At 41.9% G+C, this 24,539-nt stretch overlaps 2 protein-coding genes across 9 annotated transcripts in view; one reads left to right on the forward strand and one right to left on the reverse strand.

Moving 5' to 3' along the window:
- The window catches only part of FHIP1A (FHF complex subunit HOOK interacting protein 1A), a 99,800-nt gene extending 88,284 nt beyond the window's left edge, over positions 1-11,516 (forward strand). For all 5 annotated transcript variants that reach the window (XM_068942280.1, XM_068942285.1, XM_068942281.1 and 2 more), the window contains one exon: positions 1,503-11,516. In XM_068942280.1, the coding sequence (XP_068798381.1) occupies positions 1,503-1,753 (251 nt within the window). In that variant the 3' untranslated portion in view covers positions 1,754-11,516. The remainder of the gene's footprint in view (positions 1-1,502) is intronic.
- Positions 11,517-12,802: 1,286 nt separating this feature from the next.
- Positions 12,803-24,539, reverse strand: part of GATB (glutamyl-tRNA amidotransferase subunit B) — a 42,251-nt gene continuing 30,514 nt past the window's right edge. For all 4 annotated transcript variants that reach the window (XM_068942286.1, XM_068942288.1, XM_068942289.1 and 1 more), the window contains 4 exons: positions 22,173-22,306; positions 21,666-21,744; positions 15,904-16,038; positions 12,803-13,313 (listed from right to left, as the gene is read on the reverse strand). In XM_068942286.1, coding sequence (XP_068798387.1) covers positions 13,185-13,313; positions 15,904-16,038; positions 21,666-21,744; positions 22,173-22,306 — 477 coding nt within the window. In that variant the 3' untranslated portion in view covers positions 12,803-13,184. The remainder of the gene's footprint in view (positions 13,314-15,903; positions 16,039-21,665; positions 21,745-22,172; positions 22,307-24,539) is intronic.

The raw sequence follows: 24,539 nt of genomic DNA on the forward strand, positions 1-24,539 counted from the left end.
GACCTTCATCTTTTCATTGTAATTCATAATTTAAGCTGTGTTTCTTCCCACAGTCAGAATTTTCCACAGAACTGCAGTTCTTCTGCTCTGTGTCTAGTAGATAGAAATGTGTAGAATAACAGTACGAATGATTGATAAGTCTGGAGATGGAGAGGTTTTTGGAAACTCAGAAAGAGTACAACTCTGCTAGATGATTAAGATTAAAATTTATTTCGATGTTTGAAAGTGTACAATAATTCCTCAGTGCCTTAGAAGGACTTCATAAAAGGAACAAAAGTGCAGAGCTATTGAACACAGGAATTGCTTTGCTGCATTGAGTGAGGCACATCCATGCAGGAGTCCTCCTTGTGTTAGCTCCTTCCAGATGTTTCAGAAGAAGGCACGTGTAACCTGAGACTGAATTGTTTTAACATAAACTAGCATGCCTGTTAAGGGAAGCCTCTTCTTAATGCAGCGATGTAGTGTTTGTTTTGCTGCCTGCAGAATGTGAGCTAATATCACTTTTTTTTTTTTTTTAAGAGTTAATTACACAGCTAATGAGAACACCCCCTGTTACATTACACAGAATTTTATCTGACTTAAGCTCTTGGCCTCACTGACATCTTGTGGCAGGGAGTTCTGCAAGTTAATTTTTTTTGTAAGAGAAATTTAGAAATATTTCTCCCTGTTGGTGTTAAATTTTGTCACCTTTCAGTTGCACAGAACGTCATTTAATTAAAAGTGCGGTTCTGCTCTAGGTTGAAACAAGGAGCGATTGATTGAAATTTAAGTGCTGCTGTCACTGCCATTCCATACATTCTGCTGCTTAAGCCCTGCCTGGTCCTCTGAACTCTGGCAGGAGAGATCATATAGCTGTCTGTGCTGTGGAGAACCTGTGGCAGTTTTTACTTTTTTTGTTGTTGTTTATTTCTCAGTGACAAGGAGTGAAGGTAAGTATAGTTGGCAGGGAGTACAGTTGTAGAAAAGTCAAATTTTCAAACAGTTTTTTCCTTAGTTACTAACTTGCTCAAATTCTCGTGACAGTTTGCCAGCTCAGGCCTCAAATGTATTTACAATGATTAATGGAGAGGAGGAGGGAGAAAGAGAGAGAAAAGTAAAATCCAAATGAGACTTTGATTCAGGAGAGGACAGAAAAGAATACAGTATCATTTTAAATTGAGAAAACCATACTGAGTTTAGATGGTAGATATTATCTAACTCTTATTTCATAAGGTTAATCCATACTATTCTTTCCCATGACTCCTCTGCTACCCACATATTTCTTTCATCAGAGCTGGAACTGAATAATATATAACCTGGGAAAAGAGGGCTAATAAAAAATGCAATAGAATTGGGCCATACAGAAGTTTAAAATGTTGGATTAGTCGAGTATCTCCTTGCACGGTCTGGGTATTGCAAACTGCAGCTCTAAACACAACCCTTGTAAACTGGGTATGGTCACTGTACCAATACCACACATGCTGCATATATTAAGTCTTTTTTTCCTCTGCTCCTGACTTTAGGTAACGTCCAGCACGACAGCAGCACAGGGCAAGGGAGGAACCTCTCCGAAGCTTCTCCAGCTGTACTCCAGCCTTTCCTGGGACATAAAGGAAAGAAAGGCCTGGCTCTTTCCAGCCTTCCCGCACACGTGAGGAATGCCGTACTCGCAGCTGCCCTTTTCCCGGAGTTCCTGAAGGAGCTGGCAGCGCTGGCGCAGGAACATTCCATTTTATGTTACAAAATACTGGGGGATTTTGAGGATTATTACTAGTATCTTTTTTCGAAGGTGTTTTTAAAAAGCTTTTAAACAGGTTTTTAAATGCAAAGCTGCTTACAAAAGAAGGTTGTACTTTGATATTTCCTGAAAATACTTGATCTGGAGGGGGAAGGAAGAGGCAGAATGTTATTTCATGTTACCTTATATTAGGCCTTATAATTTCCCTCTGTGCTATGTAACTTATTTGAGATATTTCTGATACTGCTGTTGTTGCAGCTTCCTAGTTCATCTCCTCCTCTTTACATAGCCACCCTTCCTTAGTGTCACAGATTCCTGTCGAATTTCTGCAATAGACACTCTTGGACTGGCCAAGAGAGGCAAACATTTTAGCTTTTTCTGTTCCAGAAATACTCTTCTGAATAGCCTTCTACAAGGCAGTTTGCTCTGGAAAAGCATCACCCCATGGGGAAAGCTTCAGGTAGAGAATTATCCACAAAATCTGCACAAAGCCCCTTTATGTGAAGGGCTGTGCTTCTCCATGTCTTTGCCCTTCTTCCTCCCATCCCTCTTCCCTCAAATGGGGTTCTCACCAATCCACCTCTGAAGTCCTTTTCAACTAGTGGCTCTTGTTTTTGAATTCAAGTGGTCTTATGTGTGTTAAACCCATGACTAGCTGAAAGCAGGTGCTGGACCCAACACATACCATATTGCCTTATGTTGCAGACAGGATCTGCAGCTCTCAGCTGTTGGTCTTTGAAGTCAAATGAACTGTGTAAGTGGATGTGGATTGCAGACTGCCTGGAATTTTCCTTGCAGTTTCTCAGCGTTCTTTGATAACTACTACATTGCTACCTAAACTCTCAAGCAAGCCTTATTTAGTCAGATTTGCACAAAGTACAAAAGAAAATGTTTCTATGCAAGCTGTAATTAATGTGTAGTTTATTTTTATGCTTATTTTAATAAGCTAAAGAAAAGCACTCAGTATCTTTCAGTAGTATTAAAAGGACAGCAGGCTGTTTTTGTCAATTTTTTAATGAAAAAGGTTGGCATGCTCCTGAAAGCTGTTTGCTTTGTTGTTGGTGGTTTTTTGTGGTTAAGGGGAAAGTTAAATGCTATTTGTTTACTTTTAAATTAGGTGTTGGCTTTTCCTAATATTGCACTTTTGGGATGGTGAGGGGAGGACCAGACTATTCACCAGGTGCAGAAAACGAAGCAGTAACAGGGAAAGCTGTCCGCTGGTGACTAACTGCTTGAGAAAATTCTCTTCTGTGAGTAATGGGCTTCATTAGAGGAACCCAAACATGATGAATTGGTGCATCACCACTGCATTTCATCTTATCTTAGTAGCATAATTGTGCTTCCAGTGTGCTGTAGTTGGCTCTACATAAAGAGGGGTTTAGCTCAAGAAAACCGTAAACCCTTTTGTCCAGGAAAGGAACCAGCAGCAACCCCAGGAAATCTAGAGAAATGGAAGTCAGAAATAATGCTTCCATAGATTAATTCTCTTGCTAGTTGTAAATCCATAGTGCTGGGGTGCTCCAATTAATCACGTCCCTGTTCTCAAATGCACTTTCTCAGAGATTGCAAGAGAAAAGGTAGTAACATTTGATTAACACCCCCCTCCAAGTGTCTAATTAATTTCAGGTCACATTTCTGTGGAACTTGCAGTGCAGTTTAGGCTCCTAAATCCTTTAGATGCTTCTGAAAAGCTGCACCTTTCATCTACAAACTGGGAGAAGTATTCGCTGTGTGAGACAGCTGTAGGCTATACCAAGGAAAAATCCCAAAGTGCACCTCTAAGAAAACTGCCTCAAGAACTTCTCTGGGTCTGTCTTCACCTGTGTGCTGTACAGCCCTCACATCCGCCACCACTGAGGGTTGTCTGTGGCCCTCGTGTTGCTTCCCAGCCGACTCTCTGGTTCTCTTTCCCTTATAACTTGTCTCTTGTCTAAGCAACAATTCACCTTTGCATCACCATCATGTAAATCATCTTCTGACCTCCACATGGCCCTGTTTCACCTCACAAGCTTCCTTGGAAACTCAAGCGAAGCTGTAGGGTTTTTCTTAAATCTTGCTTATCCAAGTTTGAGAGAGCTCTTCCTTTCTTTTTCTTTTTTTTTTCCTGTATTGTTGTTGGAAATGGGTAATGAGCAAACTAAGTTTTCTTCCCTTGTCCTAAGAAATGGCGTGTTCTTCTCCTGCTTTATTTCAACCATGCTCCAAGGTCTAGCCTGAAGGGGTTCAGTAGTGTCTTATGTGGAAAGTGTGGTAGCATCATGTAGGTAGGGTCAGTGCTTACTGTGCTCCTTACCACTTTTAGCAGGAAGTTTATGTGAACAAAAGAGAAATTACCAAATGAATGTGATCAGCAAACTTTTAATGATTCAGAATCAAGTGTTGAATGGCAGTAGTAGTCCAATCCTTTTCTAAAGGACTCCTTTTTAGAAAGGAGCAAAAAAGAAGGGGAAGAAATTCTGCAGACCAGTGCTTAGTGCAGTAAATTTACTTCATGAACAATCTCTTTCCTTATTTTTATTCTAAAATAAGAATCTTTATTCGCTGGGTAGGAGTGATATCTTTTGGGATTGTTAATTTTAGCTGGTGTTTCTAGCAAATGTGCAAACTCATGGCAATGTTCAGTTCAGTGGGCCTATTAAGGTAGATGGGGATCTTAAAATGCGGACTGCTCAGAAAAGCATCTGTAAATTTGAGGAAGGGGAGGTTTTATCTCATAAGCTGAAGTAGTTGCAAAGGAATTATTTGAGCCTGCCACATGCAGTAGGATAAAGTCAGCCTTTGAAGTCTGGAATCGTGTGTGGAAGAGTTCTTGTGACTGTGGTCACGACTGTGTGTGTACAATGTCTCCATGTAAAAAGGAAATCTGTCTGTCAGTTCCCCAAAAGGAAGAAGCAGATGAGTGCAGTGACCCTGGCTCAGGATCCCCTTCATTCTGACCCCCTGTCAGAATGAAGATCATATGAGTAACTTTGTCACTTGGTTCCTGAACTGGATCAGGCTTTCAGCTATGTCTTAGTTATGTTAGAAGTGTGATGTGCAGCACGTAGTGAAAAACATAGGCGTGGATTGGACCCTCCTGTCTTCAGAGCACAGAGCCTTTGATTTAAGTTGAAAATGGTGATCCTCGGAGATGAATCATCTCTGTGTCCATTAAGTTCTTCAGCTGAATGCTTGTTTAGTAAGCTCCTTCACTCCAGGCTTATCTTGCCTCCTACCAGTATGTTATTTCCAGAGTGGGGTCTGTGCTACGGTCCAGTTGGCTGACCTTTCCAAGAGTGGGGAGGAAGCGTTGCGCCATCTGGATTTCCCCCGTGCATCTGTGCACATGTGACTAGAAGAGCTTCTCTTCTGCACGTCGTCTTTGGTTCAGTCATGAATGATGTGTCTTGGTGTTGGCAGATCTATTCCAAAACCTGCAGGCAGTGGCTCAGTGATACCAAAGTTAATTTTCAGTCTCTTGCTGTATGTTTCAAACTGTAAATGACATATTTCCCATGATGTAGCCTTTGCTGAGTGTTTGTGAGCAGTTCTGCTCTAGCAAGGAATCTTTACCGCAATTTCAGCCAGCTATCTGTTGCAACATACCTATAAAGTGGATATTTCGTAGCTTAAAAAACAGTTGTATTCATTCTGTTTTGCCTGTGACCTCTCTTTGGGTGCACTGTGGGATGGTCCCAGCGCTGACATACATACGGTTTGTATCAGTTGGTCTAAAGGATTCAGCAACTTGAATTCAAAACAGTGTCATCTTTTGTGTGTGCTGGTCTGTGGACATGTACAGTCAGTTGCAATTCATGTTCTCTTTTGTTGGCCTTACATTGCTCTTTCATTACTATATTCTAGGTATTATTCTTTAATTTGGTCCTTTCCACATGTGTCCTAAAGAAAAATGTGGGGTTTCAAATGGGACCGGGTTGTTTGTTGGTGTTGCAGTTCCAGATGTGAAAAGATGCACTGCGTTTTTAGTCCAGTTAACTTTTGAACTTTGTTTGGAAGAACGGCAATGGAAGCTTCTGTTCTCAGCTGTATCCCGGGGGCGTGAGGGAAAACTCACAGCAGCATGCAGTGGGGGAGCCCCTCTCACCAGCACACCCAGATCCATTCCTTCAGCGCATCTGGTTCCCAAATTACTTCTGTCCCTTCCTTTTTCATTGGGGTTTGTCCCTTTGCAAAAAGTGAATTCGGTCCTGTTGTGCTGCTATGCCTGCTCAGTGCATTTGCCTTGTTAGATTTGATTTTGGTATTTTTATAAAGTAAGATCAGTACATTTCCTAGAAAGGGAGAAAAAGCCTGGTAATTGGGGTGGACTTCAGACCTTCACAGAAGCCTTGCTCCTGAAAGGGAGCAGAATGGGACAGACAGCAGGTGTGGACTGTGTTTCTGCCACCAGCGCCACTGGGCCTGCCCCTTGCCCCAGCACAATGGCGGAGTAGCCTGTTCTCTCCTCCTGAGAGAAACAGTTGCAAACAAACTACTGACTGCATCTGGCAGAGTCCGAGGGTTTAAGTTCAAGAGGCTAAGTTCTTTTTACCAGTAGAAGTAGATCATCTAGCACAGTGCTTAAGCATTCACCGCCCTTTCATGGACCGTGCCTGTCTCTCTCAAGGTTTCGTGCTCCAGCAAGATTGTTTTAGCTCCTTTAAGAAGCTTTAAAATCTCAGGGCTGGGGAGAAAAGGATAGGAGCTGTCTGATTTGGTGCAGTTACAGTAAATAAAATGACATAATTTATCATTTGAATTTGTAGCCAGAGCTCCTGTTTGAGGGCAGCGTGATTTAATAAGCAATTTACTGTGCTGTATTTACTGAAATTGCTATGTCATGCCTGCAGTTTTTATGAAGGCTCCTATTACATTTGTAACATTTAAACTGCATCTGCAGGTATGAGTAGAATACTGAGATCTTACTCTTTCTTTTCTTTTAACTCAGAAAGCTCTGGCACAATACAGTAATGTTGCTGCTTTGTCCAGATCTGATTTAGATAATTACAGTCTGTTCTTCCTTGCACCTTTTGAGCTTTATCAGCAGAAACAGAGGTTACATGACCCTCAGACTGCTTACATTAATGAGCAAACCAAAGGTAAAACACCATGGATTAGCAGGGGGCATTTGCATCCGTGCGAAACGCAGCAAGAATTTCCATTTGTGTTACCTCAACTTAATCGGGGACTAGTTGCAGAAAGAAAAAGCTCATAGCAAAGTTCAAAAATGAGTATGACAGTATCCTCTGGTAGCTATCCAGCTGGATAGTAGAGCTGCGCAATGTTTTGGATGAGACCTGTGTAAAGGAGGGTAAAAATTGCTCCTTGTTAATGTGGTATCAGGTTTGCATAAATAGGTATTCAGATAATATGACGGTGGTGCCAGCGGTCAGACTGAAGGCAGCCACAGAATGCAGCACTATTTCAGTGACTGTGCTAGCTATGAAAGCTCAGCTCTGACTAAATGTACTTTATTTTTCAGGGGGCCTCCACTTTTCCAAACATGTGGTGGTCTAGCATCAATCTATTCCATTTGTTACATGCTCAGTTGGAAGCCTCTTATTTATGAATAGGAGCATTACTTGTAGTCTCAAATATGTAGGTACTTAAAGTGGGAGTTTGTTGCTGACTGTGCAAATCTTCTTTTTGTTCATTGATTATAATGGTTTTTTGTGCGGCAGCTGGATTAAATTAAGACTGAAGTCTCTGGGCTAAAAGCCCTGATGGAACTTTTGTGCAAAGGCTGCATTTCTCAACCAAATAACTTTCTCTGGGGCTTCGGCAGAGTGCCCGCATACAATTAGATATTGTGGAGTAACTACCTGCAGACTTACGTTTCTTATGAAGCCAATTCCATAGCAGCTGTATTTTATGGCAGTCTATTTTAAAATTAACTAGCTTGGATTTAGACCAAAAAATAATGTGGATCAGTTAAATCCAAGACAACTAAACTGTGTTCAGCCGAGTGCTGCTGTGTCAGTTTGGCCAAGGCTCGGACAAAACGCCCTCTTGTCCTCAGAGGAGGGAGAGTGGCTCCCGGTCTCGATACTCACTGCTGCAGCTTGAGCCAAGGGCTCTGATCTCTCTGGGTGTCCTTTGGTGTCCAAGTGCAGCTTGGAGTTGGCAACACTGACCAGTGTCTGTCTTAGAACTCCAGAATAACAATGTTGGTTTCTGAGCTCCAATGTAGAAAAATCCTAGCCTCTAAAACCAATCTGAAAATGTGGCCTCTGAAGCTTTATTTTCTCATTTCTAAAGTATAACTTACTGATGATTGTGCCTGCTTAGTGGTTCAAGTGCTTTGGATAGTTAAAGCTGTGGTTGATGTGACCATGTCTCAGGAGACGGTTTGCTTTCTGTTTACACAAAATGCTTGTGAATGGAGGGAGTGTTCCCTATAGCGAAACTATCAGCCTTCAAGCACTCATGTTAGGATTAGCTCATGGGAGCACAGCCTGTGCAGCTGGCAGTACTGAACCCCACTTCAGGCTTTCTTAGGGGGCTGTAATGACCAAGGCAGTGGATACGGTGTGAAATAACCGGCTGCCCTTCACTGGCAGTGTTTGGCTGCTGGGGTTACATGGGGTCTGGCATGGAGGTTACCTGTCTTTTTAGGGAAAAGCCGACAGGTGAGATTTAAGTCATTTGGAGGGTCACAAGTTGGACCTCACACAGATGAAGAGGAGGGGCAAAGGGCAGGCTCCTTCTTCATCCACACATACCCAGGCAGCAGATGCTGTAAACGGTTGTGAAATGCCTGTATGCTCTCCTCCTCAGAGGCTGTAAGGGTCTGGGGCTAAGTGAGTACCTAGAGGGAAGACTCCTTAATACCACACACAACAGTGTTGCTCATTATACCCTACTTCCTGTTGTGTAGGATTGCATACATCACCTTTGTTGTCTCCTTGCAACACCCAAGCATGTCTGCTGCCCACTGTAGGTTTGCTTTATTGCAGCTACAATTCAAACGTAGTTGGGATTCTCTTCTTTTCTTTGGGCCCTTGGAGTTAAGCGCTTTGCCCAGTTTGGTGTCAGTCAATAGCAGGTAAGGAGGGAGGGATGAAGCTGTACTGCCTCATGTGGGGTGTGTGCTGGAGTGCAGCCAGGGAAGAAGGAGCATTCCTGGAGGGTTTGTGTTCCTGCTGCTGTGATCTCTAATTCCTGATCTAGCTTGGCCCAGAAGCTCTTCTAGATGGCAGCAGAGTTTAAATTTGCCATTGCAATGGGCAGATAAAGGCACAGCAAATCACAGGTCTTGATAACTAAGGCTTTTGTATTTTTTTGCCTTCCTCACACTGTGTAGTATTAGAATTCTCTCTGTATTATGCTCAAGTTTGTAGTTTCTGGGGGGACTTGCACTGAACAGCCAATGCAATTCAGGTAAGCTCCTGCTGCATGTGAAAAGATAAATCTTGACCTCCTAGCTGCTGTAACTTGGTTTTCTGTTGCCATTATGTGAGGCGGAATATAATGAATTTTGGAATATTTGAAAACAGCATTTGCAAGGAAGGTGCAGGCAACAAGGGCAAAAAGAACAGCATGCTATTCTGCCTTCTCCCTCGAGCAGTGTGAGAATAGAGAGTTGAGTGAAAACCTAATTTTGTTTTTAGGAGAAAAAAAAAGTCTACATGTTGAGCATACACATAAGGCCATAAATCACGGAGAAGGTGCTGCTGAGGTTAGTGCTTGTGCAAGCATGTAGATAGAGGGGTGCTCAGAACAGAAATGAGAACATTACAATGGAGTGACACCATGCCACAGAAGCGGAGTGGAAAGGGTCTGCAGTAGCATCGCGGCATAAGCACTCTTGCTGTAAATTTTTGGTTAAGGTTCCTATCATATGCTTCTATTTTTAACACAGTTAAAATTAAACTCTGCAGCCAAGGCTGAGCGCTAGAGATTCTTTCTTCAGCATTGCCAGTATCTTTTTTTGTCAATGGTCTTCTCTTCTTCGGGATACTTCAGCTACTCAGGCTGGAAAGTATCATCTCTCTGCCTCAGGACTGACCTGTTAAAGGACTTCCATCAACAACTAGATGAGATTGTCGTGACAGTGTCTGGTGTCAACTTTTAATTTGTAAGCATTCTCCTCAGCCCTCTGTGGATAGTTGCTGCTCAAAATCTGCACGAAACTGTCCTTAATTCACCCTGCCTAATGCTGTCGCACAGATGGCAGTAGATCAGGGAGCACCATTGTAACTAAGAAAGACATGGAAGTTAGGGTCAGAGCTTCAGTCTTAATGTGAGTTCATAGCCTTGTTACAAACACCCTTAAAACAGCCTCTGGGTCTGCAAAGTGTTCTGACACCAAGCACCTCATAGTCGGGTTTTGCATTTTCTCTTGCTGGCCTCACATATCATGTGTTTATTTTTGTATTTGTTTTTACAATAGCAGATTATTAAATTCCTTGAGGCTGCCTCTGTCTCTTATGTGCTCTGTAGACTACTGGATAGACACAATTTGCCATACGAGTACGAACCAAAGCTGTTATGCACAGCATGGAGCTCACTCATGGAGTACTTAGCATCTGCCCTTATCTCCATTTAGGACAGAGGGAAGAGTGACGATGGTGGTTTTAACTGGTTGGTGTTTCAGGCCCTTGCCAAGCAAAGGAGGATAATGTGTTTGGTCATGTTGCCTCAATCAAGTTAGCGTAACATGACTGACAACCCCTTTAATGCAGGCTGCAATAGTTGGAGCAGTGTTGGCTTGGTGAGCCATGCTGAGCTTTCTCATCTCCACCACCTTCTGCTGCCAGCTAAGACCTCTTCATTGATGGCTGGCATTTTCCATGATGTTAAAAAGATTTATCATCTTGAGCTCCTTTAACTCACAACACTTTCTGATTATCAAAAAAAAATTTACATTGTTATGTGTGTCTGCAAAAGATTTGTTTAAAAATTCAGCAATACCTCCCTCATAATGTAATTTAAAATTTATAGTCTATAGCTGCTTTTTTCCTTCTCTCATAGGGGAAAGAGAGTACAATTAGCCCTTTTTAATCTTTCTTGTTCTTCATTATGTCTGGCAGGTGGAGGTGAAAATAGATTGAGATCTACAGTAAACTCATTCAAAGAGCTAGTGCTGTACTCATATAGAACTTTGCTTATGAGTTTTAACAGATTTTTGTACTGTATTAGCAAAGTGTAATTACCTAGGGAAAGAAGTGCGTGAGAAGAAGTAGCCATTAAAAATACATTTACCAGCAGTAGCCGTGCTACAGTAGTGGAAATTCTTCTCTCTCTTTAATACAGCTTAATTAATTATTATTATTCCAAATTCAGTGCTGTGTGTGTTTTTTTTCTTTAAGTAAGTTGCACCCACTACAGTAGCGTAAACTCAGCACAGCAGCAGCAGGCTGTGCAACAGAAAGCACTAACCTTGGAGGACCATCTTTTGTGGGCCGATGGGGCTTTTTTTGTAAGCTGAGAAGTACTGTTAAATTAGGATTTGCAGTTTCATGCAGAAGTCCTTGTGCCTTTTGGTTTCTTTCTGCCATGGCAAGAGCTGAACAGAGTTCTGGTTCTGACACTTAGTTTCCCGAATAGTCTGAAGTTTCTATTGACTGAAAAAAAATGTACCTATTGCAATGAAATTGGTACCACTGTGTAAAAGACAATGTTATTTTCTGCTCATGACTTGACAAATGATAGAAAAAGTCAGATTAAATTTTTTTTTTTTTTTAAAGGGGCAAGGTTTTTGATTGTAACTGGGGAAATTTCACCATGATACTGCTTTTTGTCAGCTGTGTAACTTTTTAACTGTAAGTTATTTTTATGTTATTATGGGTATACCTTTTATTCATTAAATATATTTGAAAACTGCAGGGTTTTTTGCCTGTTTTCTAATTCAGAATCCAAATTTGAACCATGAGCCTGTTTGTACAGAAATGTCCTTGAGAGAGATGTTGGCACTACTACGCTGAGAACGTGCTGCCATTGAGCTAGTTTGAATTAGTGTTGCAAACTCTGCATTTGCAAAAGGTGACTAAAATCCCAGGGATCTACCTGCTGCACTCCTCCTATGACAATATCTGTTCATCCTCAAGCAGACTTCTGAAGAAGCATCTTTGAGGTTTGAACTAAATATAGTCTTTGAAATGTATGGGTTAGCAGCATCCACAAGGGAACTCCAAAACCCTGGTGCTAAATGGGATTTCTTTCCCTCATCAATGCAAACTTGAATGGCTGCCTCCAGTTGGGCCTCCTGTTAGTAGTTTGATCAACTACAGAATTTACACATGCCAGTGGTTGGCCCTGGGAGCTGAATGCTAGAACTGCTGGGTTTCCACCTCAAGCTAGGAGCTGAAAAACAGAAGTTACCCCCTTCCCCCCCCCCAAAAAAAAAAAGCATAACACACTTAAAAACTGTACAGGATTAAATACTGGAGCAGACAGTAGAACCCAACTGTGTCCTGCTCATTTTTGGTATGCCAGCTGAATGATCAGTTATTTCCATGGAGTGGTGTAGTTCCAAGTGACAGCAGAAAGCCACATGCCAAAGGAGCATGCAGCCTCATGCTTAGAGCAGCTATATGGGAAATGCAGGGTCAAGTTCTCTCCACAGAGAAAAAGCTGAACAGGCATGCATGGTCCATGCACTGAGCTAACATATAAAAGGGCAATACTCCTCAGCAGGTTGTGCAGGGCCAGTAGAATTGTGATGGTTATGCTGAACCTCACAGGTCAAAATGAATCTCAGACAGCTCAGGTGTACATTAGTGATGCAGTCTCAGAACTGAAAAGATTTGCCTGCGTATCCAAAGGATGTTATCTGGGCACCTATAAAGAGAAGGCAAGCAAAAAGTCTGACGATTTAATTTTTGGATGCAGGCACTTACATCTTGTGGTATTAGCCTCAGGCACTTACTTAAGCAGCCAGTGACTTTGTCCTTCCCCCTCTCTGTCAGAAACCAGGATAAATAGGGGAGTACATAATTTTTTTCCTTCTGCCAGGCATGGAGGTGTGTGTGACCGTTCTTAATTACAGCTGGATGTTTTAATCTTAGGTACTGGTGTGCCCATACCAAGTTATTAGTGGACACCACTAGATTTCACATCTAAGAGCTGTGAATTTCCCTTCTCACAAAAAGGAAGCTACAAAAGCTGAGTTTACACTTGTTTTATTACAAAACTGACCAGTGCAACTTCAGTTCTTTGTGTACTCACACAGGAAGTTGTTTCCCCCCCCCCCCACCCCAACTTACTTACGTGGAAATGGCATTTTTGAACATCCCACCAAAGCGGAGATGGAAATGACCGGCTGTATCGTCTTCTGCTGCAAATGCTTCTTGATTTTTGTCCTGCCTTTGGCTGATGCATCCAAGGAAGACTAGAACCTGATACTCTCTGAAGAGTAACCAATGTGGGAAAAATAATCCTCTTTCAAGCTAAGTCACCAAAGCTGATTTGCAGTGAACAGAACCGAACTAAACAGAATGAAGCAAATGGCACCTTCTGTAGGTATTTGTGCAGTTATTTTGTACTGTTATTCTGACAGCTTCTTCTCCAGTATTTGCTTCACCAGAACAGGATTGGATCGTCCTCGTGTTGCTCTCTGAACCAGTCCAATTAACTTATTTAGAACTTTTAGGTTTCCTGCTTTTATTGCCATAACCTTTAAAAGCAAGAGAGAGACGCCACTGTTATGGGGAAAAACGGGTATCTTCACTCATTCACAGCCTCGGTATGACTATTTTTGTCCTTTGGACCATGGTTGTAGAATGCCATGTTTTTGGGGTTATTATTTACAAAAAACACCTTCAATTGTGCAGTAGCTCTGGGCAGTTCCTACTCCACTCCCATGAGACAATAGCAACTCTCTACAGCAGCAGGGCTTACAGCTAATAGATTTACTTTTATTGAAAAAGTCAAGAAAACACTTTTGGATTTAAACAGTTTCTGAAAGTCAAACAGTAACTCCCTCGAAAACAACCAGAAAAATGTGACGGATTTTTTTTCCTCGCCCCAATAGCATCTATTACACTTTTGACTCAAGGTACTGGTCAGTTATAACGAATAACTAACTGGCATTGAATGACAACTTGATAATATTTGTGACATCCTTCAAGTGAAGACTTAGGTATTTCTGTAGTATCATGGTATTTCCTCTAAGCTAGGAATCCTCTGTACCAAAGCAATTAACTTACTCATCAGAAATATGACCTATCAGAGAGCCAGTGTTTGATTCACAATCATCACCTGCAAAATATCAGGGGCCATATTTAAATGCTAAGTAAAAACACTGGGGAGGAAAGAGTCAAACTCCCTTTCAAGTTTTCTAAAGGAGATGCCCCTGCTGAAACACAAACTTCCTGCCCTTGTATTGTTTGTGTGGCAGGGAGGGCATTCTCTGCACTGTCAGAGTTCCTGGGCAAAACACGATAGCTTCAACTAAACAGGATGTCATAGTCACAGACGGTAAGGGTAGAAGGACTGATAGCATATGACCCACCAACTGCGGCAAGAGCATGCACAAATGCAAATATCGCTACTCATTAATGTATCTGAATTATTGGCAGGCTGAAATCTTATCTGTAATGTCTCAATATGGAAAGGACTCATTACTCCTTATCTGCTAGAAATTACCTACACGGGGAAGAGTACACTACAGTCTAGATACTGCATTTTCATCAATTGCTCTGTGTTGGTTTGAGCAACTGCTTGTGAGTTAATTCATTTTAAAAAGGTTACCATCAAACAGCAAGGTGTACCCTTTCCTTCCTAGCAAGTACTCAACTATGTTTTGAAAGGTAAGCTCTCTTAGCAATTTAAAGCACTGAATTACAGGCCTTCAAGACAGCTGTTGCCTTTGTGAAATATCACCTGGAAAAAGTTGTAAGGCCATTTTACTGCGTTCAGCTTGACTGAAACACTGGAAAACAGAGAGGAATTAAATTTGCAGAGAAGGCATTATTATTGAAATGGGATTGTAGTTATGGACCTTCAGCTTTTGCACTTCCCAATCAGTTCTAATGTTCTTTCTATCCACACTTGTGCTTTAGCAGTAGTCTGAATACACAGAAGCACTTTTATCAGCCTCTGCAAATGAGTCAGTCTGATGGAGGTCACGCCAACCTACTGCAAGCTCATTTTCTTTATCGAAAGCTCTTGCAGAGCTGTTAGCACCCCCCAATGAGATCTGGGGTAGGTGGTATTGTTCTCAAAAGATGTTAATTTTTTTTTCCAAATGGCAAATGTATCTAGACAATGTTTATATTAGAAGTAAGCTATTCACTCCTGCTTTTACATTTTTGCTCCAGAGAATGTATAAGCGCTTGTTTCCATTTTGTTTTTCTAAAGCTGATGTTAGATACCGTCTAGACTCCTTCCTACTCCTTCCCTTCATGCTCAGCAAGCTTTTTCCCTTTTCCTGGCTCAGAGCGTGTTAGATCGACAGGCTGCTGCATGTCCCTCAAAGGAGACAGGGACGAGACAAACCCACGTCTTTCCCACTATGGCATTTGCACTGCTGCAACAGCCCAGGAGCAGCAGAGCTCAAGACACCCAATGCTGCTGCCACGCCGGTCCCTCCTCCCACCCCACAGACCCTCTTCCGCTGCAGAGCCAAGTGGCCTTGTCCCTTCAGCAGTGAAGGGAGCCAGGGACATTGGCAAGAGAGACATAAGTGAAACTCTTGCCTCACCACTTCTGATGTTGTCTCTAATTCCATAACTAACATACACTTTGCTGGTAGATAACCTCAGTCTTCATATTCAGAACAGTTTAACACTGTTGCCCTAACATCACAAAAGATGACACAAAAATCGGAGTTATGTTTATCCAAGTGGCCAGGTCAAGTTACTGGCAGTACACTCCATAGCTGAAGAGGAAAAGACCTCCACAGTTTTGCTTTCTTGCAGTGATTTTTTTATGGTCTTTCAGAATGATTTGACACGTTAGCCAGACTGGTAATTTCTTCTGCTAATCATTTTGTGTATGCTCCAGTTTCCAAAAAACAAAAAAACAAAAAAAAACCAAAAAACCCACAAAAAAACCCAAAACACTTAGTGAAATATGAAAGGAAAAAAAAGACCCTGATGAAAACTGAACAGCAGCTCTATAAAAACATGAAATACTTCCTATACTGTCTCTAGAGCTCAAATAGCAATCAAAAGGGGGGGGGGGGAGGGGAAGGCCATTTTAATCCCCTTTTTAGTGCCACAGACTACCAGAGTGCCCAAGCTTCCCAGCATCATCATAATCACCTCATCTTCTTGTCCATCAATCACCGCCTGGCAGATTTGTTCAAGCTCTTTTTGATCCTGGATCAGTTCAAGTTTCTTTTCTTTAACAATTTCAAGAGGGGTCTTCCCTTCCCCCTTCCACAATTCCTCAAGCACCTGAAAATCACAGTGAGTAGCAATGGTCAGAGTCTTTATATACCAGTGTCATTTATGTGCAGTATTTCGGTTACCGAACTAAGAAGTCAGATTTTAGTAACAGCCAGAGCAGGTGGTCTAAATGTGAACAAACCCAAGACTTAACCCATGCCTCACAGAAAGAGCTCTTTTGTCCTCCCTCCACAATTGCAGCCTGAAATGAAGCAAAATATTTTCACATCCTGCATAAGAGCAGGGTAATTGCTCACAAACGGTGCTCTGCAGCCTACCACAGCCCTCAGAGCTACCTGTTCAAAGAAGTTTGCCTAGCATAACCCCAGTGCACCTCGCTGTGCCTGCTTTACGACGGTGCGCACTGCGCACGCTGCATGGAGCTACTTCTCCCGCGCTGGCAGGGGAGGAAACGCAATGGCAGTCACTGACTGCAAAGCTGTTTCTTAGGCAGGACTTGTGCTCATCTCACATTACTCACAAGAACTGTCTGAGAGCAGTAAGAAAATGCATTTCCATGACAAATGTCTCTGCGCAGGAACTGATGATTAGCTGACCGTTGTACCAAGTCCAATCCCAGGTAACACATCCCATTACCAATCCTCATCAGCAAGCTGTAATGAGGATACATATGACAAAGCAGAAGAAAAACAGTGCCAAGCAGAATCTATGCTGCAGCTCCGGCTCATCTATGTATCACCTCCAGGTACATGAGTGCTGGCTAAATCTATGCCTCTGGAATAATTACTAGTTAATGTGAGTGTGTTTTCCTGTGCTGCAGCAGGGCTATCGCCCTAGAATAAACCTGAGAGAAGAGAACATTTATAAAAAACCAATTTCCTTGGGCAGTCATTTTCTGTATTCCCTCTGCTCTTATTTCAGAAAGGTAGGAGGAGAGAAAGAAAACCCTTATTGAAACAGCTGCTTGTGCTTGATCTTGCACTGAAGATATAATTGTATGTTTGGGCCATCGCTCTGTACCGATCTGGAAATGGATGTCATGTCAAAAATTGAGCATTAAGTACTTACTGTAGGATGAAGAGGAGGCTGGGAAAGGGAGAGGAGAAGGGGCATTCAATCTGCATGCTAAATAATTAGCAGGGCAGCAAGACAAATTAGCATGTGGGACTGTATTTTAACTATCCCAGCAACTTTCTTCAACACAAGAATTTTCTGGTACAAAAGACCTTCAGTGATACAATTTTATAGCTACAGCAGGTACTTAAGAAACATGTATTGACACTGTTCCTGCAAGGAGATGGATCTGTTTGCCAGCTGTACCCCTAAAGCTTTTGATGAGATTGTATTGCTCTGCTAGAGACCTCAAGAGAGGGTAATGACACACAGCTGTACCACGAAGGCTGTTATCTTGTGCGTTCTCTGTAAGAAGGTGAAGGGCAGAAAGACAGATCACAATATTAGAGTTACTGATAAGTAGTTAGAATTACAACCACTAGAAGTGAAGGTTTAAGCTGTTTGTATCTAAAAATCAATGCAATATAAGACATCTTACACAAGCCTTTCCTTTTAGTGCAGTACTTAAAAATCATCACACCAGAGCTACCTAAAACACCCTAGAAAAAAATACATCCAAAAGAGATTCAACCTGTCTGCTGCTGCTTGCCTTTCTTTTGTCCCACTCCACTGCCCGATTCCACAGGCAGCCCCCAACCGCTCCTTTCCCGAGGGACCAGGCAGGAGCTTTCTGCCCTCCGTTCTGAGGCCTCCTGCAGGGCTGGGGCAGAAGAGCAGCCCTCAGAAGGAGCTGCCCCCTCTTTGCGCAACACAGCCCACAGCAAACACCCCGGAGCACCTGAAGTGCTGCACAAACCAGAGACTGGCCAACGAACAAGCCACATGGCCTTTATGGAAAACAGCAGAAGTCGTTCTGAGGACCAGGAAGTATTCAAGCAGGATGCTGTAGGCTGTGGGAGGGGAAAATCTGCAACAAACAAAAGCTAAGCAGCCAGCCATGGCGGAGTTACCCAGCAGCACCTCGTACATCAACCTGACTTAGATCAGGGGCAGGGCAGCTTGACAATCAGAGATCCCACTCTGAGTCCCTGCTATTCCTATGCCAAACATCTGCTGGCAGAGAGAAATGCTTGCCCATTAGAAACCTTAAGGCCCAGATTTTCCCTGTGGCATCATGGGTGCTTTTTAATTTGGTAACAAACACATCCACTAACTAGTAGAGCAACAACGTTATCGAGGACTGTGCTTGTTCATAGGTAGGTAGGAAAGCAGAAAGAGATGTGGCCAAGTCCTGTCAAAGATGTACTTTTAAAAAAAGTGTTTCTCTACTTGGCACGGAGTACAAATCTAAAGAAAGCAGTTTAAAAAATGATTTCAACTCATTTACACAAACTGCCTGCACCAGAACAGTGGGATCAAATTATGAAGTCTCCAGAGCCAAAACGAGAATCTCAAGCCTCATTTCCATTGCTGAAATCTCCATAGTTTCTACTATTGATTCTTGCCTGAGCGTGATTAGATTTTAATGATGTTCTGCTGTCTCTACCTACACAGGCATAGCAGCAAACCATTGGTCAAGATGAATTAATCAGGACTTAACGTCTGGCTGCCACAGGCATCATATCAAACATTTTGCAACTGGTGAACATGCCAGCTGACTGCCATGCCTGAGAACAGCTCCAACTGGAAACTTTACCTACAGCTGTTTGCTGCCAAAGGTGGGAGGGAAGCAGCCGGCACCACCACTTGAGCCAGGCCTGTGGGAATCTCTCCCTTCCAGCGATGGAAAGCCTTGATGTCTGGCGGTTGTCCCTCAGCCTCTGACAAAAGCAAGGGCTAGGCTGGGTCCAGTGCTCCAGATGGTACAGCCATAATAGCCAAAGCAGATGGTTCTGTTTAGGTTTGTGTACTGTACTTATCTCCCTGGTAACTGCTTGTATGTAGGGGGTGCCAAATGGGGGTCTCAAAACATTCCTATGTGGATGACCTACACAACTGCATAAGCAAACGCCACTTGGGGTCTGGACTCTTCCATACCCTGCACTAGCTCCCCGATGAGCATGTAACAAGGGTTTCCACGCTGGGTTGCTCGAGCATGGCTGTCAGCAGCAGGGGTAAGTTTCTGCTTCCCTGGCCCAGAAACCACCCTCCTCCTACAATGCCATAACTCAAAAGCAGAGCCCTTACGCCATGGATGTAGTTGCTGCCAATCCTGCAAATGAGGGCTGAGGTCCCACTTGAGGCATACTGTCCTGTCAACCTGGGCTCAACCCTGCTCTCGCACCCTGGGTCAGTAGCACCAGTATGTCCCACTGCAGACTTCAAAATGGTGCCTCCTGGGGGGTGGGGAGAGGGGGGAAGGCAGAGCACGTGTCTGTGCAGGCTCCCTGGATCCGGGACATGCTCACCCCACAGCCCTGAACACAGGCAGAGCTGGGAGCTGCTTCACTTTGCAGAGCCGTGTCAGTCTTGAAACCACTTCAAAAACCTCTGGAGAAGGATGCTGTATTTGATAGCAAGTTGGGCGTGAGCTCTGTAATTACCTAAGTGGTAATTATGTAAGCACACAGTGCCCTTTCCTTGGCATATGCTTACTCCTATAGAATGTTCTGTGTTTATAATCAGCGCTCACAGCTTTTATCTATCTGGTTTTAATGCCTTATTCAGCAGAGACTGAACACAAACCTCTTTAAAAATTTAAACTGTTAACAACTTCCTACAGTGACTATGTATGCACACGCATGTCTGTGTGCTCACCCCATCAAACCCTTCCATCATTTCTTGTTGGATCTGTCTCCACCACTGCAGTTCATTCTCCTCCACCCGAAGTGCTGCAATTCATCTGCTGTTGTGTATATATAGCCCCTTCTGCCCTCAGGCCATCCAGTATCTGTGCCTACTGCTGAGAATTGCTATAAACATTTGTTATTCTTCTGACATCTAGGCAACCAAAATACTTTTCTAAATGTGGCAAGGTTGCTGCAGTTTGATAGCATCACTCAGTGATGGCAAGCAGTACTGTTATTACTCTGTGTCCAATTTCAGAACACACAGGACAACACGCACATTACAAGGAGTTAGTAATTAAACAAGAGATACATCTCTGAAATTCCTAATGTTTCACAATCTCTCAGAAGTGCTGGCATACAAATATATTATAAGGCAAAAAGCTCCTTTACAAGAGCATTAATACCCTGTCTCTACCTCCACAAGAGGCTGAGAGTTAAAAATGGAGTTATGAAGTCTCTCTCAAACGCAGACTCCACTGATGGGCACTCCATAACCCCGCAGGCACAGAATTGCTGTGCATCCCAATGCACTTGCTATTAATATTTTATGTCCTTTCTGAAGCTTTTACTTTTCTACTCCAAAATTACCAAATGCACACGCCCAAAGTTAGACATTTAAATCCATATTTATGGTGCCTGTAATAAGCAGCTGGCTATTCAAAGAAGCAGAGCAATCACCACACCAATTAAGAACCACGAGCACCTCTATTTAAAAAAAAAAAAAAAAAAAAGGGGGGGGGGGGGACATTTAAGTGCAAGTGCCTCCAAGAAAGGCGAACAGCCACATTTACAATTCTTACACTTGGTTTATAATCATGCAAAAAGTGAACTGACCCCAGTACTGTTCCAAAGCTATACTTGGACTGAATCAATACATGCTAAAGAGGTAGACCTGCCCTCTATATTTCAGAGTGTTAAAAGCTTGAAACCACACAAGGTAAGTTATATATCTTCATTAACCATTTCACAGATGACCACCTGAGAAGAAACAGCCGTCTAATATACTTATCTAGAAGACATTAATTAATCTGAAAGGCCAACGCACTCCACATAAAACGAGCCTGCAAGAATTTGAGATGAATGATGATTCCCTATCACCAAAAAAATCTCAAAATGGTGTCTATATACACAGAGCACTCACCATACCTATTATAAGCAGTTCACAACTTCACATACAAATGTGTCTCATGATGACTTCCCAGACTGTCCTAAGCAAGATGATACTTAAAAAGGGAGGAAAACTGGCTTTACCCACAGTACTTGCTCAAAACAGCTAAGATAGTTGCTCCAAGAAGCCAGAAGAAAATCAAAGAAAGGCTATACCTCTCCATTTTTGACTCGAGGGGTATGCCACAGTAGCCCTCTTTTTCTGAGTACACCCAGAGGAACTATATCCTTTTCCATATGCTAACATTCAGGAATGTAACACCTAGTATGCCATAGTATTTAGTAGCTGAAACTCTCGGTCTAACTGCAAGTCACAGTTTAGTTCCTATTGACCATTCACTCAGGGCTCTACCTACCAGCCTGAGATCTAGCGTTCAGCCTGTTCGGAAGCAGGATTTCCTCAATTGACTTCAGTTCTCGTTGCTTAAATCTAGTATTTGGTTTACGAACCCTTTTAACATTGAATATACAGATATATCTGTAAGATTATATGTGCACAAGGCATTATCATCTATTACATGTATATAGTATATAATAGTTAAGGATATATTTTATCTATATATAAAATTTATCCTTCATCAATACTCTAAATAATTTACTTTTTAAAATAACCAATATACTGGCACATACTTTTTATAAAATTGCTCTGTAAATAGAGTAAGCAGCTACACATTCAAAGTACAGTAAAATCAAAAAGGTACTTACTTGTTTGGCTGCTGAAGAAGAAATTTCTCTTTTTTCTAGAAGGTTCAGAAGGTCCGCCAGGAGAAAAGAACTGACGGGGCTATAGAAAAAGGGGCACCAAACCAAAGTTACCTCAGAACATAAAGGATAAGAAATATATCCAGGCTACTGTTGTTTGCCTAAAGCTCACACAGTTTAGCATGACAAGCTAGTATCTTCCTCGTGATACACTATATTCAACTTCTAAAGTCTGTTTTTGATTGCCTGATTATGTTTTACCATTCTCCTGTTTCAAAGGAGCAAAGCCACTGATTACTACTCTTAAGTAAATGGTCCTCTTCTCTGGAAGGCATTTGGTTAACTTCATTCATCATGACGCTGTCAAGGCCAAATAGCTTTCCCTAAAGTAACAAACTTCACAGATAATAAATAAAGTAGAAGTGAGCAAAGGAGTGACAAGATACTATTCATGATACGTGAGAAAAGGAACATTTTTGTTTCAGCATTGTAGTAACCAGAAAGCCTTACCTTTCCTTCACTGTAAGGGCATGCTGTTTTAAGTAACTGAGTAGGTCATTTAGAATCCAGCCGATCACTTTCTTTGGCTTCATCTGCGTCTTCTTTATTACATTTTCAAAGTATTCTGCTAATCCGTCTTCATTCTGTTTAAGAAAAGTTAAATTGCATCAAAGATACTGAAGTAAAAGCATGATTACTTTCATTACACATTATATTCAGAGTATAAATACACAGTCCTAAAGTAAACTTGATTTAAGGAATTCATTGTAAAGTCATAAGACTTTGGGGTAATTTTACTAAGGTAACCGCAAGGAAACTGTTATGTCTAGAATACATACGTACAGCTTATCTGTCAGCCAGTCTCTATCTTTCAATGCAACTTCCAGGAAAGAAACAATCTTTTTTTCCTCTTAACTCCTCCCTAAAATTAGCATCTGGGGAGAAGCTGTCTCATCTTCTCTTGTATTTTAGAAAACACATATACTGCTAGAAGGTATAACGCTCCCATCTAACAAGCTGTCATGCTTTTATCAAGAAAAGATTCCTCTTGAAACTATCTACAGATATTTCGATCTTGCAATCACCTCTTGTTTGGATTTATGGAATAAGATTAGCTTGAGTTCATCCTTGAATGAAATGGAAAGTTCATGCTGTAAGAAGTGAGGTTTTATTTTTCTATTTTTTTCCACAGAAAATAGGTGAAGTTTTCCACAGTACACTAAATGCTCAGGAGGTACAACAGTAGGGGGTTCAATTTCTAGCCTAAGTGAAATCTGAGATTGTTTTTAGAAGAACAGATACTGCACAGTCTGATGAAGGCTGTGCTGTTTGTCATCCAGGCAATGATGGATCTTTAACTGTAGCACACAACTCATTAGGTCTACTGAAGGCTGAGGAGATATTAAATGACACTTCCTACCTTTTCAAGGAGGAATCCAAATCCAGTGTACCACTGGATTTCTGCATTCAATGGCATAAATGCACAGGAGGGGAAGCCAGCTCTCCGGAGTTGTGAGAGGTAGCAGGTTAGAATCAGCCAATGAATTATCTAAGTGTACTGTCATTACAGTGAAAACATTTTCCAAGCACACACTGATTGCAGCCAGATCACTTTGACCACTTCTGAGCAAACAAAATGCAGGTACGCACCAAACCAAAGCCTGACTTTTCTACTCAAATACACCCATCAAAACAGTCTCATGTGCCCTTGTCTTTAAAGTCAATCTGTCACCATAAAAATACAGAATGTCAGACTTTCCTCCTCAAAACTTTCACAACACAAACTTCGAACAGCTCTAGACACCACGTTTTCTTCTTTCATTGGTAATGATGTATGGCTTTTGAGAAGACTGCAGACTACTTCTGCTCTCAGTTAAAACTGTAAAATAGAACAAAGTGTACTGAGATTAATGGGTTGATGTGCTGTAAAACTGGTGAGACAACAATCAGACCCATCACCTTTACCTCGAGAACTTGAGCAAAGAATCTAAGTTCCTAGCCTAGGTTAGCCACTGAGGTCCTCTGTGAACCCAGGGAACTCCCCCCTACTTATGTACGTAATGCACATACACATGCTTCCTATCCAGTGTTCTTTCAAATTTAATTAGCAGTTACTTAAAAACCAAATAATGTAAAATCTAAATATATTAGGAGAACAAATTTGACTTTAAAACACCAAAAGAGTGATGCGGTTTATCAAAGTACACTGAACTTAAGAATTGTGTGCGTTATGTGGAATTATTCAAATGATGAATTACTAAACATCATACTTTTTCTAATTCACCTCAGATTTCATTAGTACAAACACACACAGACTATTACAACAGTGGGTTCACTTCCATAAAAATGCCTGTCCAGTTCACTTAGGAAAAGAAGTGAAAAACTGCTACTGCTGTTTTTTTTGTGGTCTTCTGGGGTTTTTTTGTAGGTTTTTTTTTTTTGTTTACAAGTTCTGGGGAGGGTTTTTACAAATACTACACAGAACAGGTCTAGCTACAGCATTAAGCATACAAAGCCAACGTCTGCAGTTGCCACATGTCTGAATGCAGACTACATAGCTCAGACGCAGCATGTTCGACACTTTCACCATGTATATACTAGAGAGCTTATCTCTAGCAGCGAGCACATTCAGATTTCTGGATATCAGCAGCCTGGCTGGAGTTACAGCTCTTACTCTGCTGCCAGACCTTTGAAAATCAAGGACAAATATATCCAGGCCTCATATTTTGATCAGATCATTTCCAGGGTGCAGGAGGACATAAGCCCAGGAATACTCAAATAGAGGGTAGACTTACATATGCCAGCAGATACTGAAACCATACTTGTTATTTCCGCACATGAAAATGGACATATTTCTCAAAAATCCTTTGCTTTTTT

This window comes from Struthio camelus, chromosome 4 (assembly GCF_040807025.1).
Source record: "Struthio camelus isolate bStrCam1 chromosome 4, bStrCam1.hap1, whole genome shotgun sequence".
Lineage (NCBI taxonomy): Eukaryota > Metazoa > Chordata > Aves > Struthioniformes > Struthionidae > Struthio > Struthio camelus.